Genomic DNA, 17,428 nt, shown 5'->3' with positions numbered 1-17,428 from the left:
ATTGGATGAGGTCTGGGTTACCCCTCATTTGTTCTGACCTACCTCCCGGCCCGAGCCATACACGTCTTAAATTCTTTCTCAGCTGTAGCGTTAATATATACGTCAATGCCTTGGCCCTATTGGTCCTATATATTTTCATCATCACAACACATACTTCGCAGATATCACAAATTCTGTATGAACTACCCTTTGGTTGAGGGAGAGATGACCTTGTTGTTTAGTCCCTCAACCTTCAGTCAACCAACTACAGTGCTTGGTGAAATATTACTTTACGAAATTAGCTATATATGTAAAGGGACCTGAAAATGTAGCATCTATTTTTGGGAAAATTTGCACATATTTTTGGTGAACTGCATCTAATTTTTTCAGTGATCAGACATACGAGGTTGTACTGAAAGATAGTTCCTCTGAATTTTTCATGTGAAAACTCCTAAAGATTTTTAAATAAAACAAATGTAAGGAACACTACATCTTTATTCTTCAGTCTACATATTTGCAGCCCTCTGCCACTGTAATGCTCCAAATTATAGCATGTAACATAGCAATGTGTAATGTAACCGTGTCTGTGTGTGAGAAATAGCATGCTGTAATATAGTCAGAATATGTTGACAGCTTTTGTTTTCCAGTTGGTATAGAGTAGAGTGTGGACAGTAAAAACTGGCAATTGGCCACCAGTGCAAGTAAACTAACTTTATGACCACCAGATGATTTAGAAGTGGTGAGAGGAAAGGATCTACACCTTCCTGTCTTGAGGCGTTTAGGCTACACTTGTTTTGTTTCTCTGAAAGCAGAATTGACATATGGTTGTATGGCCCACCAGTCACTTCTGGTGTCATGAGGGTCTTAATTGAACTCCGTGATGGATCAAAATTAGTATCTTCACTTGTTTCAGAATAAGGAAAGAAAATGATTAGCAACACAGAACAAAAAGCATTTGGTAGTGGTTACTGTGAACTTGCTTACTGAGGTTGTGGTATATTTGTGGTAAGGTCTCATGGTACCAAACTGGTGAGGTTATGGGGTCCCTAAGTTTATACTCTACTTAAGCTAACTTAAACTAACGTACGCTAAGGACAACACACACACACACCCATGCCCGAGGGAGGACTCGAACCTCCAACGGGGGGTTTCTGGGCTTGGCAGTGTCATGAATGAGGTCGTTCAGGCCAGCCCTGTAGCGATATTTGATGCCATTTAGTTAAAATCCTGCACTGTTTGACCTCCTACTTTCACTTCATGATAGAAAAGTAGAACACACACACACACACACACACACACACACACACACACACACACACACACACACAGAGAGAGAGAGAGAGAGAGAGAGAGAGAGAGAGAGAGAGAGAGAGAGAGAGAGAGGGGGGGGGGGGGGGGGGGGGAATAATTACTCGAACTTTAATTTCCTGTATTAAAACTGTATGCCAGACTACGCCTTGAACCCTGAATATTGCCTCTTGCAGGCAGTGTTCTATAGCCTGAATTATCCAGGCACGACTCACGACCCAGCCTCACAGCTTCATTTCTGCCTGCACATCTGTCCTACTTTCCGGACTAAACAAGAAGTTCTGGTGCGCATCTTGCAGGATTAGCATTTCGATAAGAAATGATACTGCTGATAAAATGATTGAGCCACAGCTAGAGGATTGCTTCTAGAATGAATTTTCACTCTACAGCAGTGTGGTTGCTGGTTTGATACTTATTGATACATTAAAACAGCATACCGGACCATGACTCAAACTTGGAACCTTTGAGGATGGGTTGTGAGCTGTGCCTGGATAGCTTATTCTTATTAAATCTTTGCTTCACTGAAAAAGGAACCTGTCATTTCAGAAGTTAGAACTATGTCTTTGTTTATTCTTAGAGACTAGTAAAGCCTTTGTTACCATATCGAAAGTTCTGTAGAGTAATGGGGTTTTGAAACTGTGCTATAGAAGCCATATTTAATAGCATGTGGCAAATAAGATTATAATGGTATCACCATGAATAATTCAATTTTGCTGTATTTTCTTGGCATACAAAAAGACTGAGTATTTTCTTTGTGATGATAAACACAAAGGGCTCTTCTGTTGATCCTGGGCATAACATAAAATACTCCTTGAGCAGTAACAATTTCAGGAGAAAGCATTGAAAATGTCTTCAAACACCAGAGAAAAGGCATCTGACAAGTCCTAGTGCCGTGCTAGCAAGAGAGTAGCCGAGTGAAGCTGTCAGCGCACAGTGAGGGAAAATACTTTCCAATATCATCAGTTTGGCCTTTGTATGCTGTCGCTTCAGTACCCAGAAAGATGACTACTTGTGCGCATGTTAACATGTGTGCGTTTAACAATACTGTTATTGTGAGAGTTTTGTCTTTCAAATAGAAATGTCTAGTGCTTAGTAAGCAGCATATTACTGTTGTTCTATAGACAGGGGCATCTGAACCATTGGACAACAACAAAAATAACACATTAAAAATATTTTTTTGATTGAAAAACTATAGATAACAAATTCTGGGGATTTTCCTGTACCAACCAAGATAATCAAATAAACAACAAATATGGAACTATGTAATACTGAAATGAATAAAAAAAGACACAGTTTCCATTCTCAGCTCTGAAACATGTCTGGATCAAAGTAAAAAACAATGGTATTGCTGAAGGTGATGACTTCAATTTCTTTAGAAGGAATGGTATTTGTTGATCCCAAACACGTGTGCTTAGTTTGTTCAAATCAACCTTAGTAACCTGTTGAATGTAAATAAAATTGTACTTGGTGAGTTTCTGATTCCATAAATGATTGATTTTTTGATGGATAAATACAATATTTTAATGCTCATGCAAACAGCAGCTGTTGGAGATCACTATTTACCCTACATAAATGAAACCCAGTGTTGCATAACTACTACGTCCTTAGCTACTGGTACTGTGAAATGGAATGATGGACTTAATAGCCATAAATTTACACTCATCATATTCCTGTCTGACTCTGGTAAATGAATTTTTGAAGTTCCATGAAAAAAGGCTCAGTAAAAGAATTTCTAATTTAAGCATCTGCTTATACAGAAATTTTGACATTGTCAGTCACTGTGTGCACAATTCTATTAACATTCACAGTTTTAAACATACTGGTTTTCTCCAAAAAATGTGATTTTCATCTGTGCCCACGTAATCCAGATTGGATCATAATGTCAATGCTACAGTGGTAGTCTGCATGACGTGATGCCCATGCTGTTCTATGTGATCTTTTATTTCGTAAGCATGATATGTGGATGCATGGCCTTTGACAAGCATCAGCAACTCTAATGTACTTCGTAATAAGTTTCTGGAGAAACCCATTACATGATAACCAAGTGATAATGTTGGATTTCATTTCATGCATAGCGATGGCTTGGTTGGTTTACAGAGTGGATGTTGCCTTTGTCCATAACAAACCCAGATTTGAGGGAGGTACAGTAATAACTTGCATGTAAATGTTATTTTTTCACAGTACTTATTCTCAAAAATCTTACTGTTACCTTAAATATGAAATTTCTGAGGAATGAATTTCACATCAACTGATCTTTTGTTAATGACAATAAGATCTTTACCAACCATAACTTGCAAATTACCAAGCCACCCTTTTCTATTCTGGCACATTGGCCATGCATGATTCTGGATTACATAGGTTTTGCCAGTGGAATAAATATGACATTGCTGATATTTGGACATACCTTGAACTGCAGCTTTGTCACTAATGACATGTGTGTATTTCCATTTCACTGTCATGTCAGTGGGTTATCAGTACTATTAATGAATCTATTCTTTGAAGTGCTGAAAATTTTATTATGTAATCAACAAAAATTAAGTAGCTTTTTGCAAATTATCATTTATTGTTTTAAAACACTTACACGTGTTTGCTGGGTGACTTACTGGCTACCATCACATAATGAACACAAATAATAGTCTTGTTGCAGACAGCAAGGCAGCATGTTCACTTTTCTGTCTATCAGGAATGTATTTGGGTGTGACTGAGGCAGTAGTCTTCATGGTAGCTGCGTACTCTGAGCAAGCTTCCCCCACAGCTGCAGTAAGAAGTCTCTGTGTTAAAACTTTTTCTTGTTTAGAGCATTGTACAATACCTAGGCATTTATCCCAGCCAAATCTAGCAAGTTGTAAAATGTGTGAACAGGCCAATGCCTTAATGCTACTTTGACAGAGTATTTGAGAGTCATTTGGTCGACCACGTCCACTTCATATTTAGAGCCTTTTTAAATTGTAACTCTATCTGGCTTCTTTTTCAGATCATCTTCAAATTTAACGTAAGGATGCATAATGCTGAGAGTCAGAGCATTCTTGTTGCTCTTTCTGTGGGAAACTGTCAGTGTGGTATCATTCTTCTTCAACAATGCTGTGCTGTATAATACTTCTTATCCCCATTTTGATACAGACTGGAATTTCCCTGCGGGATTGATTTAGGCTTGTCTTATTTGCTTCCAACGTTACAGGGAAAGCCATGAAGGTGAAAAAATTGTCACAACAAAATTACCAAGACATTCATTTGGCCTAGTATCATCCTTTCCCATATAAAGGAAAGCATTCACAATTTATCTGGAGCCTTAATCTACTGCCATCCAATACTTTTGCCTGTAGTTGCCTGGTTGTGAGGCCATGAACTGTGCGACTCTGCAAGAGGACTTTGAAGGAGAAAGCCATTTGTCAATTGTTGTTTATTCTGATACTGAAGCAAAATTGTCTACTTTCATTCATTCTGATCTTGTGGATCTAATTTCAAATCTGAGATAATCCATTATCTGAGTCTGTCCTGAGCCATTGTTGACTTCACAGAATTATTTCCCAACTTCATTGACCACAATTCATTGACAATCTAAGCTTTTCGGTCCTATAGCATCACAGACATACAGTATAGCTATAATAGCTTCTAGTTCTTAAACATTCATAGTCCATTCATCTAAACCCATAACTCGACGTGCTTTGGTCTCAGTGCATTTGACAGTGTGTTTCAAAATTTTGTCTATTATCATAAGATACCAAGCACTGTAGCAGGTCTCGTTCACATTTCATTTTGCGTGTGGTGATGGTCCTGCATGGTCTTTCAAAACGTGAAGGTGAAAAACATCTGTATCTGCCAGCTGAACAGTCACCTATAATTCCCACTTTCCAGGTTGTTCCACCTGGTGCTACAATATCTCTGCCTGATGGAAATTGCTGTAGTCCACAACTTTGGTAATTTCGTTGACGCAATGCCCCTGGCCACAAGTTGATCTAGTCTTTTTGGCAGCTGTTCCTGTAATAGTAATAATTAGTATAACAACATGGATTGGTATTCAGTATATTGTGGAATATTGGAACAAAAAATACATCTTCATAAATGTAATGTAAGACTTGCAAAATCTCTAGAAAGCAACAACATACAAACATAAGTGTTGCAATTGAAATCTGTGTCTATGCAGCACATACATAAACAGTAATTATTATAAAAATGAACACACAAATATGCATACCTTCCCCATCAATATCCAGTATAACATTCGAAGGAGTAATATCATCATCTGGTGAAAAATCTGGAACTACAGGTGGCAGAAATTTTTCCTTATAAGAAGACTCCAGTGACTTGCCCTCAGATTCATGATCCAAAATCTCATTTAGCACATTTATAATGTCCGCTTCTGTTTGTAGACTTTTGACCATAATAAATTTGTATGTTGCAAGCACTATTTACGAATGCACTACTAAAACCATGTTTTATGAAACAAAGCACTGGCTGTGCAATACTTGCATACACGGTCAGACGTGCTTCAACCTACCTTCCCTTTCCTCCCCTGCTGGAAAACTACAATGTCATCAGGAAGCAAACTAAAAGGGAGTTTTTCGATTGTTGACCAAACACAATCTAACAATAAGCATGAAGCTACATGGAAAAATGCGATGGTTGTAGTGGCTGCAGCAGAGGCGGAAGAACCGTACTGTCCATGGTTCTAAGTGAATCTTCATATGTCTCTTTTAAGGTTTTCCCCTAAAATGTAAAATTAAATATAATTGCTAATTACCTTATTTCATAAAAAAAGTGACAGAAGTCCAGCATTCTAGGCAATAATGCAAAAGAGTGCCAGACAAAAGAATAAGCCAAGGCTCTAGTGTTAAAATACTGTCCTTGCAACAACAATATATCTCCTCTTCAAACGTAGATTCCTTCCTTTACTCATTACAAGATATCTGAAGGCTGTGTCCTTTAATATTCATGAAATTGTCCATTGACTCCACTTAAAATTCAATCTTCCAAATGTGACATTAAGTTTTCTAAGTTGCCTAAATCACCTACTTATTTCTTAAGATTTTGCTTATACAGTGGTGATGGCTGCTGCATGATTCAGCATGTCTGAAGCAGTGGCTGTGACATGACGTCCTGAGTGTGGCTGATCATGGAGTTCTGTTTCTGCATTTCCGAGGTTGTAACTTTCTTTAGTCTCGCCCAACTGTACTCCTATAGAGTGCAGCATCGCCATATACTGCACACAAACATTTATGGATGTTCACCACAGTTTCTTTTTCTGCACACAAGAATTCAATAAAAGCACGCTGCTTGTAACGTTGGTTTATGTAGACACCATTTTGATGTTGTACCACCGTTCTGCCATCTGCCAGAATGTCCACAGTCATGTCTAGTGGCTAGAGTTGCTGCCACTGGATCACGGGGTTCCAGGTTCGATTCTCGGCTAGGTTGGGCTGGGATATGTGTACATTATTAGTATTAACATCAGTGATCACAAAATTGTTTAGTCCTCCTTATACAATTACACTTAATAACAAGGTGTGAGTACCAGTTTTTAATTAGAAACCCCTCAGTGGAACAGGAGGAGCTGTCCAGGAGAAATGTTTTTAAGTTAGACTTAAAATATGCTATGCTACCTGTCGGACACATTGTGTTACTGGTCAAATGATCAGAGATTTTTGTTGCTGCATATTAAACACTTTTTCTGAGCCACTGACAGCTTTGATAATGAGTAGTAAAGATAAGTGTTCCCTCAAGTGTTGCAGGTATGGACATCACCATTTTTCTCAAACTGTGCTGTATTATTTACAATGAATTTCGTAGTTAATTTATGTATTGGGACAGTGCAATTAAAATGCATAGCACCTTGAAGAGGCACATGGGTAAACACCAGATATTATTCGTACTGCTTGCATTTGTCCAATCAATACTACCTTTGTAAGTGACGACGAGTTGCCCCAGAAAATTATTCCTTAAGACATTATTGAGTGGAAATATGCAAAATATGCCTGGAGATTGATTCTTTGTTTCCAAGATTAGCAATTATGTGAAGAGCTAAAGTAGCTGAACTTAATTGTTTGAGAAGTTCAGTAATATGGTTATTCTATTTCAAGTTTTTTATCAGTATATACACTCAAAAACTTGGAGCATTCTACTGTACTTGTTGACTTGCTCACATGCTGACATTGCAAACATTGCCCATTCTTCCCATGTTTTCAAATTCCTTTTGTTTGTAACATTATCACAGCCTTAAAATTAAAGCTTCTTTTTTTAGAACATCAGGATATACACAATTAAATCAGTGGATGACCTCCACACACATTCCCGCTTTGAGTATGTATGGATCTAAAACTGAGAGTCTGCACAGATTCCCTATTCCACAATAACAGGTTAGCTCGTAAGATACTTTGGCATTTCAAAGAAGTTTTTTTAACGTGTAAAACTGCAAAATATTTTTTTATATATATATATTTGTAGTGTCATAAGTCTATTTTTCAACTGTCAGATTCGTATTATACTGTGTACAGTTGATCAAAACAAATTGTTGCAGATCATACAGGTATATTAAAACTGACTGACTTTGGGTTTGCTAAAGAAACCTTTTCGAAGGATACCCTGCAAACACCATGCTACACACCATATTACGTTGGTAAGTATAAAGTTTCAGATTGTAGCTCTATAGATTTATTTGTATAGTTTATGTACTAGTCCAAAATTGGTTTAATGTGTCTATATTACTGTGCGTGCGTGTGTGAGCGAGTGCACAGGCGCGCACACCAATGCATGTGCGTGTATTTTAGTTTGGTAAATTCAGTTATATTTTGTTCTTTAATTAATGAAATATATCTCCTGCAGTCTGTGATTTATTCCCATCAACAGTGAATTTTCAATGTTAAGCTCTATTTCTCATTTGGATGTTAATGTATTATAAATGAAAGAAGATTGTTTACTGTATATTTTCAGAACCTGTCTTATTTGAGTGGTTTTATCAGTTGGTAACTTTGATACTGTGCATGTCTAGTGAAAGAATTACAATGAAAGTTGTCCATTTTAAGAGTGATCGAAGGAACTAACTTAAGAATGCTCATTCCCCACCCCTCCCCAAAAAAGAACAAAATCAGAAGTAAAAAATAAAAAAACAATCCATTGTGAACACTTAAATTTGGCTCTGACATGTTTCAGTTGAGAGGTCTTATACAACAATACTGAAAATGTGCTGCAAGGCAAACAGCATAGGCAGTGGCAATTACAGTGACTGTAAGTGCTTGAGATTGACACTATATCCATACGTTTGGACATTTCCATTTTTGTGAAAGATTTTTTGCCATTAGTTATTCTTCGGCGTTGTGAGGTGCTTTACAATTGTTATTTGCAATCAGAATTATGTTGTGACATGTGTTGTACATATGGTGATAGTGCCACTCACTATCATGGGTGAAGATTTTGCAAGGAAGAGAGATTGTTGGTCAGTCTCGGTTGATAAGCATTTGTAGTCATGACAAACTGTATGGTGAGACAGTTTTCGACAAGTTTATGTATTAGGAAAGGGAGGGGGAGGGATTAATGATAACTGAATAACTGAAATGTCTCAGATCTGCCCTACTGTCATGTTCTTCAAATTGTATTGGGGGAAAAGATAGAGCAAGGTGACAGTGGTTATGGCAATGGACTTACATAGAGGAAGAATGGGGTTCAAATCCCTATTGAGCCATCCACACAAAGGATTTCGGTATTTTTCCTAAATATCTCTAAATTAATGCTGGGATGCTTCATTTTAAAAGGACATCGTCACACTCTTTCACCATACTTGTTCAATCCAAGCTAGTGCTCGAACTATACTGGTATCACTGTTGATGGGACTTAAAACCATGAAATTTGTTGCTTTTTGAATTGGAAGAAATGGACATATTTGTAGAAATTTTGAAGCCACTTGACACTCTGAAATAACACTAAGTAATTTACTTTAAATGATGGAAAATCCAGGATGGAATACTCACAATATTATGCAAAGGATAGCTTGCTACTCACTATGTTTTAGAGATATTGAGTCACAGACAGACATAACAGAAAGACTGCTAATGCTTTCGGCCAAAAGGCCTCCTTCACACACACACACACACACACACACACACACACACACACACACACACACACAGGCAACTCACACATACACGACCACTGTTGTGACTGCTGAGGACAGACAAATCTGGCCTCAGTATTCAGAGACAAAGGTTTTGTGTGTGTGTGTGTGTGTGTGTGTGTGTGTGTGTGTGTGTGGTTTTTTTTTTTCTTTAATTCAGATGGTGGTCATTTTGATCTCAACTCCCATGGCTGTTTTCAGTCTTAATAACAAAAAACCAATGACAAAGAATGAATAACAAAGATGCAGAATAGCAATTGATATCATCCATGAAAACCATCACTTAATGAAAGCACAACGAAATAAAGTATGGAGGATGAGGGCACGGGTATGCATCAGGAGGAAATGAGCTTGGGGGCCATGTGATCAACAACTGATTATGACACTGTCTGTCAAAACTTCGTGAGTAACCTTGATGGTGACATGACATGACGTTATGACCAGTGGGGATGTCACCATTTGAAATGCATTGTGGAATATTTTGGCATGCCATGCTGTAATATGACAGCCAGTGTGAATTGTGAATTGGCCTTAATATGACAAAAGAAAGAAGCTATGTCTGATATATTCTTGCAGCCCTTTATAAATTGTTCCTCAGAGTGAGGTGAAAGCAGACTTTGTATCACTGTTTGCCTCAACAAATAAATATGTTTTGAAAGGATTCAGCCTTGAGCAAAGATATTTGTCCACTTTCTTGCCTATACTGGTTTTGGTGATTTCACCATCAGTGGGTTCCCTTTACATTTCTGTCAAACCACAAGTAGAATATTACAAGGCAAGTATTATGTACAATTTTGGGATTATGGTCATTATATCAAAACACCATCACAAAATATATATCTTAGTAGCACATATTGTTGTTCATGTTGGTATCATTCATCTGCGGTACAGATATTTTGGTAATTTGTCATCTGCAACTAAATAAGCATATCTCTACAGTACATCACTTTATAGAACATAAAGTTGGGTCTAAAATTATACTATCTGATGATTCCATGTCAAATTGAGCCTGAGGCTTATTTTTAATATTTTTTAAATTTAATTTGTCATAATTTTCTGAATCTACAAAAGTTAAATTGTACTGTCTTAAAAATTATTAAAATTACTTCAGGAAATATTGTTAAACAAAGTTGTCAATCCTGCAGATAAGGAAGGAAAACTACATGTTTGCATTTTATGTTAACAGCTATTTCAATTTAGGTTGTACCCATTGTTGATTCAACTGTTAAGTTGCAAGAGCTGGACCTTATCTTTCAGATAAACTTCAGTTTTTAAAAAAGGTAAGTTATTAATCATGCAACTAATTCAGAAAATTGACTATGCATTTAGTATGCCACCTGTGACAAACATGAGAAAGTTTACTTCTAACTCTGCATATAGCAATTCAGTTTATTTTAGGTTAGGTGTGAGAAAAGCAAATAAAAAGATCCATTGACCCATAGTTTATAAATGACCAGGTACAATTGTTAAAAGTAATTGGGTCCCGCCCATGACAGATTTTTGCATTGTCACTATCAATCTAAACCATTTCACATTTCTTGTTGTTATGTTGGTTGGTATGACAACTGTGTTAATAGATTACCCTAATACAGGCTTATTATTTATTCAGAAAATGGGGAAAACTTCAGGAGAGTGCATGAGAAAACTTCAAAACAAGTTGAACAAAGATGTCAGCAAATAAAACACCCATAAATACAAAGAAAAAGAACAAGATAGAAGAAGACTGGGAAATTTGAAGATAAAGACAGCCTCCTGTGAAGAATTTTTAATTGAATACTGCATGAAGGAAGCTGAAAGGCAAAGAAAGTGCTGGCTCAGACTAAAGTCTGTGCCAATTGAAGTGAGCTTGAGGCCTGTGCTTCCGGTTAGGGTGATAGAAATGTCCCCAGTCTCTCGTCAAAGCTGTTTCTTAGGTAAAGAGGTGCTTCTTTTTAGCCCCTCAAAAAATCTGTGGTCAGAAAAAAGCTTGCATGTGAAATCCTGCCTAAAAAGAAACCAAAGCAGAGTTTGTTAGCAGACAGGAAAAAATCTTGTAAACATACATATGACAGAATGAGATTTTCACTCTGCAGCGGAGTGTGCGCTGATATGAAACTTCCTGGCAGATTAAAACTGTGTGCCCGACCGAGACTCGAACTCGGGACCTTTGCCTTTCGCGGGCAAGTGCTCTACCAACTGAGGTACCGAAGCACGACTCACGCCCGGTACTCACAGCTTTACTTCTGCCAGTATCCGTCTCCTACCTTCCAAACCTTACAGAAGCTCTTCTGCGAAACATGCAGAACTAGCACTCCTGAAAGAAAGGATACTGTGGAGACATGGCTTAGCCACAGCCTGGGGGATGTTTCCAGAATGAGATTTTCACTCTGCAGCAGAGTGTGCGCTGATATGAAACTTCCTGGCAGATTGAAACTGTGTGCCCGACCGAGACTCGAACTCGGGACCTTTGCCTTTCGCGGGCAAGTGCTCTACCAACTGAGCTACCGAAGCACGACTCACGCCCGGTACTCACAGCTTTACTTCTGCCAGTATCCGTCTCCTACCTTCCAAACCTTACAGAAGCTCTTCTGCGAAACATGCAGAACTAGCACTCCTGAAAGAAAGGATACTGTGGAGACATGGCTTAGCCACAGCCTGGGGGATGTTTCCAGAATGAGATTTTCACTCTGCAGCGGAGTGTGCGCTGATATGAAACTTCCTGGCAGATTAAAACTGTGTGTCCGACCGAGACTCGAACTCGGGACCTTTGCCTTTCGCGGGCAAGTGCTCTACCAACTGAGCTACCGAAGCACGACTCACGCCCGGTACTCACAGCTTTACTTCTGCCAGTATCCGTCTCCTACCTTCCAAACCTTACAGAAGCTCTTCTGCGAAACATGCAGAACTAGCACTCCTGAAAGAAAGGATACTGTGGAGACATGGCTTAGCCACAGCCTGGGGGATGTTTCCAGAATGAGATTTTCACTCTGCAGCGGAGTGTGCGCTGATATGAAACTTCCTGGCAGATTAAAACTGTGTGTCCGACCGAGACTCGAACTCGGGACCTTTGCCTTTCGCGGGCAAGTGCTCTACCACAGTATCCTTTCTTTCAGGAGTGCTAGTTCTGCATGTTTCGCAGAAGACCTTCTGTAAGGTTTGGAAGGTAGGAGACGGATACTGGCAGAAGTAAAGCTGTGAGTACTGGGCGTGAGTCGTGCTTCGGTAGCTCAGTTGGTAGAGCACAAGACAAAGGTCCCGAGTTTGAGTCTCGGTCGGGCACACAGTTTTAATCTGCCAGGAAGTTTCATACATATGATAATCTGCTAAAATACATTTTTTTTTTCACAAGTGATGAAATCAGCAGGCAGACACATGCTATAAAGGATGCTGAGTCTATTGTAGACCCAGCAACTGGGAAAAGAGTAAGCTTGCTGAAGCTTCACATAAATATGACATTTAAGGAAGTGTGTTTTGCTGTTCAAGCAAGAAAATCCAGATATTGATATCAAAATTTTATGGATTGCAGCCTAAAAACTTCTACTAACCTCGGAAATGTGTGTGCAAATAGTGTGCTAACTTAAATTTCCTTATTGAGGCCATTCACAAGAAAGTTTCACTGCTGCTCATACTGACTTTGAGTCTTGTGTGCTGTGACCTACAATGGGAGACATGCATGACAAATGAATGTAAAAAGTGCATCATGAGTTTGCACAAATTAACTGGTGGAAAGTTTGATTTATGTGAAATAATTTCTTTAAACAATGGACAAAAATGAGGGTCGCCATAAACAAATGATTGTTAATGGAACTACTGACGAAACTATTAATGAGCTTCAGCCTCAACTCAAGAAAGTCAAAGAGCAGTTTTTTGTCAAAAGTAAGCAATCTGCAACTTTCTAAACAAAAAGCATCATTTTGTGGTGATGAAGTGATATTGAAAATAGATTTTGCAGAAATCTATGTATCATTGACACAAGACAAGGGTGCAAAATGCCCACTGGAGCCATACACAAGTTCAGTTATCACTGTTCGTGTTTATTTGAAAACAAGGCTTCAGTCATTTGCAGTTGTGAGTGATCACCTGTCATGAAAAGTATTGAGTTTATGTTTGTCTGAAGATTAACTTAAACAAGAGCTTCCAAATTTGATCTTGGTTGGAATTTTTCTGGTGGTTGCATAGGTCAGTTAGAGCATGAATTCACTGTTTCTAACCTCTGCTACATGATGCAAGTGTCTGAAGAATGATTTCTCTCTGTAATGTCACACGTGAAAGGTGCGATGGATGGCATCAGTAATGTAACAAGAAGTGGCTGGAATAAAGTTAAGCAATGAGAAGTCATCAGCAGTGCACAGGAACTTTAAAAGACTGAGCCGCAGCAGCCATTTTTGGAGTAACTTTCTTCTTTAGACAAGATATCAAATTGATGTAAACACGCACATTCTGGACAGACACTGGAAATCTGTTAAAAACATGAGAGATTCACAGCAAGTATTACTTCAGTGGCTACAATACAGGTCTCCTAATATGTTGCAGAAGGTTTCTAAATCTGATTTAGAGAAAGTGCGTGTTTTCAACTTTATGCCCAATATATATATTCCCTCAAGTATTCAAACTCTTGAGATGAGTGCTGATGAATCACTCACACACACACACACACACACACACACACACACACACACACACACACACACACACACAATCCCCAAGAAATTGCAGGTTCAGAACCAGCTGTGGAAAAAATTGCCGGGAACATTTATTTTGGTGGAGTTTCAAATGGCAAGAAGGAAATCAAAAGAATGAAGGTACACTGCCGTTGCACAAAGGTGTTGAAGAAAATGGAGAAATAAAAATTGCATGTATGAGACCTGTAGGACAAAGGGATTCAGAGCTGATGAGAAGCATCTATCACACCTTGGGTTTGAACAATTGGATGAAAACTCAACTGTATAGTGGTAGAGATTTTAAAGTGAAATAATTAGGTAACCAGGTCTTTAATACTGTACTGAAATTTATCTTCTTTATACATTACAGTACTTTCCTAGAAGGTTATTTAAATAAGAAGGAATGTATGAAAATGTTAACTACTCATTCAGCTACTAACTGATATAAAATTAATTTTAAATTAAAAAAAATGTTCTGCTTAACATGATTCCCAACTGCGATTCCTATTGAATCGATGAGGTCTTCAATTGAAATTTTTATAAGTATTAAAAATGTAATATTTACTAATATTTCATCATGTACAGCATTGTTTTATTAGTGCAAACTCAATGTTTTCAAAAGAAAATACGTGCATAATTCACTGAGTTCTTGTAAAATGTTAATGGGTATTCAATGGTGTGTCAATTTGCTGTCCCACCCTGTGACAGTTTTAAATATGATTAACAGCTCAGTTTGTGAACTTCTGACATTCAGATTTAAAGGGAAGGTAAAACAGCTATTCATATGATGACCAATCAATCTTTAATTTATTTCAATTTATACATTGTTATGTTAGCTTTTGACTGTTGAAAAACAGTGCAACTGTCCCACCCGTGACAGTAGAATCTCCTATAGGTAGAGGCACCTGTCTGTGGTGAAAATTTTTTCTTGGTTTTGTCATTTTTAAAAAGCTACTTTGGTATATTATTCGCCACTTTTATATCATTTCGTCAAAAATTTCACTAAGTTTTATTTCTACTTTCCAGCAATTAAAGCTAAATGAAAAATTATTGATTGCATATTTGCAGTGAAACATTTTACATTTTTACATAAATTCAAAAAGCATGAAAAGGTATGAAAAGTCGACATCTGATGAAAACACACATCAAAGCATGAATGTTTGGAGACCATTTATCCTGCCACTTAAATAAATATGGCCTAGCCTATGTACGTAATCAACAAATCAGTCTGACAAAGACAAGGATACCTTGACTTCCATGTTATTGGAGTCAGAGCTGTACCCCTGTCACACACATTATTACAATCTGTTGCAAAATGACCTCTCACTGCTTACACTGCACATTCCATAAAATGCCCATACTCTGATTTCAAGGAAAGAATAGTAGTCACATCAACATCTTTACCTTCTCTACTAGAACTAGCAACTATGTCCATAACACTGTGTGTGGTTCAAGATATTCTGATGTTGAAAGTTCTTGTTGAAAGAGTTTGCTTCAGCAGCTGTGAGATTTCAACATTGATATCACATTTCATTATGTTTCTTGAGTCAAACAATTTATTTATAGCAGAAATGATACTCTTATCATGTGTCACAACACATCAAGTGGTTTAGTTTTATTGGGTTTGTACAGATGGAACAGGGATATTAAATGTACTTGCATTTGCTTAGGCAGTTTATGAAGTTTATTAGCTGTTTGAAAAGTCACTAAGCTTAGATTGTAGAACATGAATTAATGGTATCTTGTAGCTACATCAGCAGCAAGTTGCAACATTTTGAGCAATTCTGAACAAGAAAAATTGTGGGACACAGATTATTACTTTTTTTTTACTTTATTAGAGGTCAAGGCTTTAAAATAATTCACAGCTACACCCTCTTCAGCAGTTTCAACAAAGGCGAAGTGTTCTCAAAGGTACTTGACACTTTTAAACCAAGAGTTGCACCACCTGGCGACGACAACATTAGGGAAAAGTTAAACTTTTGTGGCATCACTTTCATATTAATGATTTAAGGATTGAATGTATGCATGCTTTCTCTTTCTGCTATTAAGGAAGATATGTTTTGCCTACACAACAGAATGGTTCAAATGACAGAGTTCTCGCACACTGCTCACAAAATTTAATTTGTGAGCCCAGCACTGCATGTGTAATAACATTTTTGGTACTGAAAATAAAGTTCCTGAATTACACTCATAATTGATTTTGAACATTCTGTAGCATTTGTATTTTGCAAGAACTTTCATTCTCCCAACGAACAACTTCTGAAGTGTACCATCACCACCACTAAGTACTTTTATCAGAACCATGAGTGGGCTTCACAAGGATTACTAAACAGCATCAGCACCAGAACACAAGCAATCTTAACAAAACTCCCTGCAGCACAAATAAATTCCAATAAGTGCAAACTCAAGTTAACTCCCAACAGTTTGTCCTCTCTCTTACAGATCAGTACTCTAAATTTAAGTCACCTAACAAGTAGCAGAAAATTTAAGATACCACTTTCAGTTGGCTTAAGCCAATCCCCAGCCAATTGCTGTAAATTCTATGGCTACTGAGCATGTACATAGTCCAAGCTAAGCTCAGGACAGACAATGTGTCCTAAAACAAAGTGAAATTTCCATATAAATCATGTAAAATAAAAGCACAATATACATGACCTGAAGCAGAATAAGCAGTACATTAGCCTCGATGAATAAGACAAGTGCACCCAAGTCCAGAAAGATGGTTAATGTTCCACCAGATAGCAACTACAAATTGAACACAACATTTACTCAAAATTTTCAGGTTAAATGTAAGTCACATGGTTCTGAACACTGACCCTGATAACATTCGTGCAAGACCGCTTTCACACCAGGAATAGACAATTTGTAATAATGTTAAACATCAACTAATACGATGCACCAGAACCAATATCAGCTGAAAGTTATTTGCTTTAGCGAAAGCTAGAATTAATAACAGGAGATAGAAGCAGTTAAACACACGCAAATAGTACATTGCCAACAAACTTCACAACAAGCTTCCTTGTAGAGATGAATCTAACATTAACCCAAATTAAAGGCTCGACAGACATTTAAAATCCACAAACCAAATGTCCAATAAGATGCAATGTACGATGATCCAATTAAAAATTTTAACAGACCTTTTTAATACACAAATTCTTGCTCATAAAATTCAGCGTGCAAATTCTATGGATGCGTGAACTTGAGTACCAATAAACAGAAGTGGAGTATCCGAAAATTCAGTAAACACGCCTTCGACAGCTTGGCAGGTTTTTAATGATCCACTCCTGACGTTCGTTGGCACTGCAAGCCAAACGTAGGCAAACATGAGTCCTGCACATCCTTCCCAGTTTACGCTAACACAGACGCAGATGGGTAGCAACTAAAGGCCTCCTTTCCA

General features: G+C 37.7%; 1 protein-coding gene and 1 non-coding gene across 4 annotated transcripts in view; one reads left to right on the top strand and one right to left on the bottom strand.

Moving 5' to 3' along the window:
- The window catches only part of LOC126299382 (MAP kinase-activated protein kinase 2-like), a 94,329-nt gene that overhangs the window by 54,076 nt on the left and 22,825 nt on the right, over positions 1–17,428 (top strand). For 2 of the 3 annotated variants that reach the window (XM_049991249.1, XM_049991251.1), the window contains exon 5: positions 7,802–7,900. The exons of the other annotated variant lie outside the window; for it this stretch is intronic. In XM_049991249.1, the coding sequence (XP_049847206.1) occupies positions 7,802–7,900 (99 nt within the window). The remainder of the gene's footprint in view (positions 1–7,801; positions 7,901–17,428) is intronic. 3 annotated transcript variants of the gene reach the window in all.
- Positions 12,107–12,181, bottom strand: Trnas-cga (transfer RNA serine (anticodon CGA)). Its single transcript has one exon. It is a non-coding gene; the product is annotated as a tRNA-Ser (tRNA).

Source organism: Schistocerca gregaria, chromosome X (assembly GCF_023897955.1).
Source record: "Schistocerca gregaria isolate iqSchGreg1 chromosome X, iqSchGreg1.2, whole genome shotgun sequence".
In the NCBI taxonomy this organism is placed as follows: domain Eukaryota; kingdom Metazoa; phylum Arthropoda; class Insecta; order Orthoptera; family Acrididae; genus Schistocerca; species Schistocerca gregaria.
Note: the sequence above shows the minus strand (reverse complement) of the source record. Positions and strands in the feature narration are given on the sequence as shown.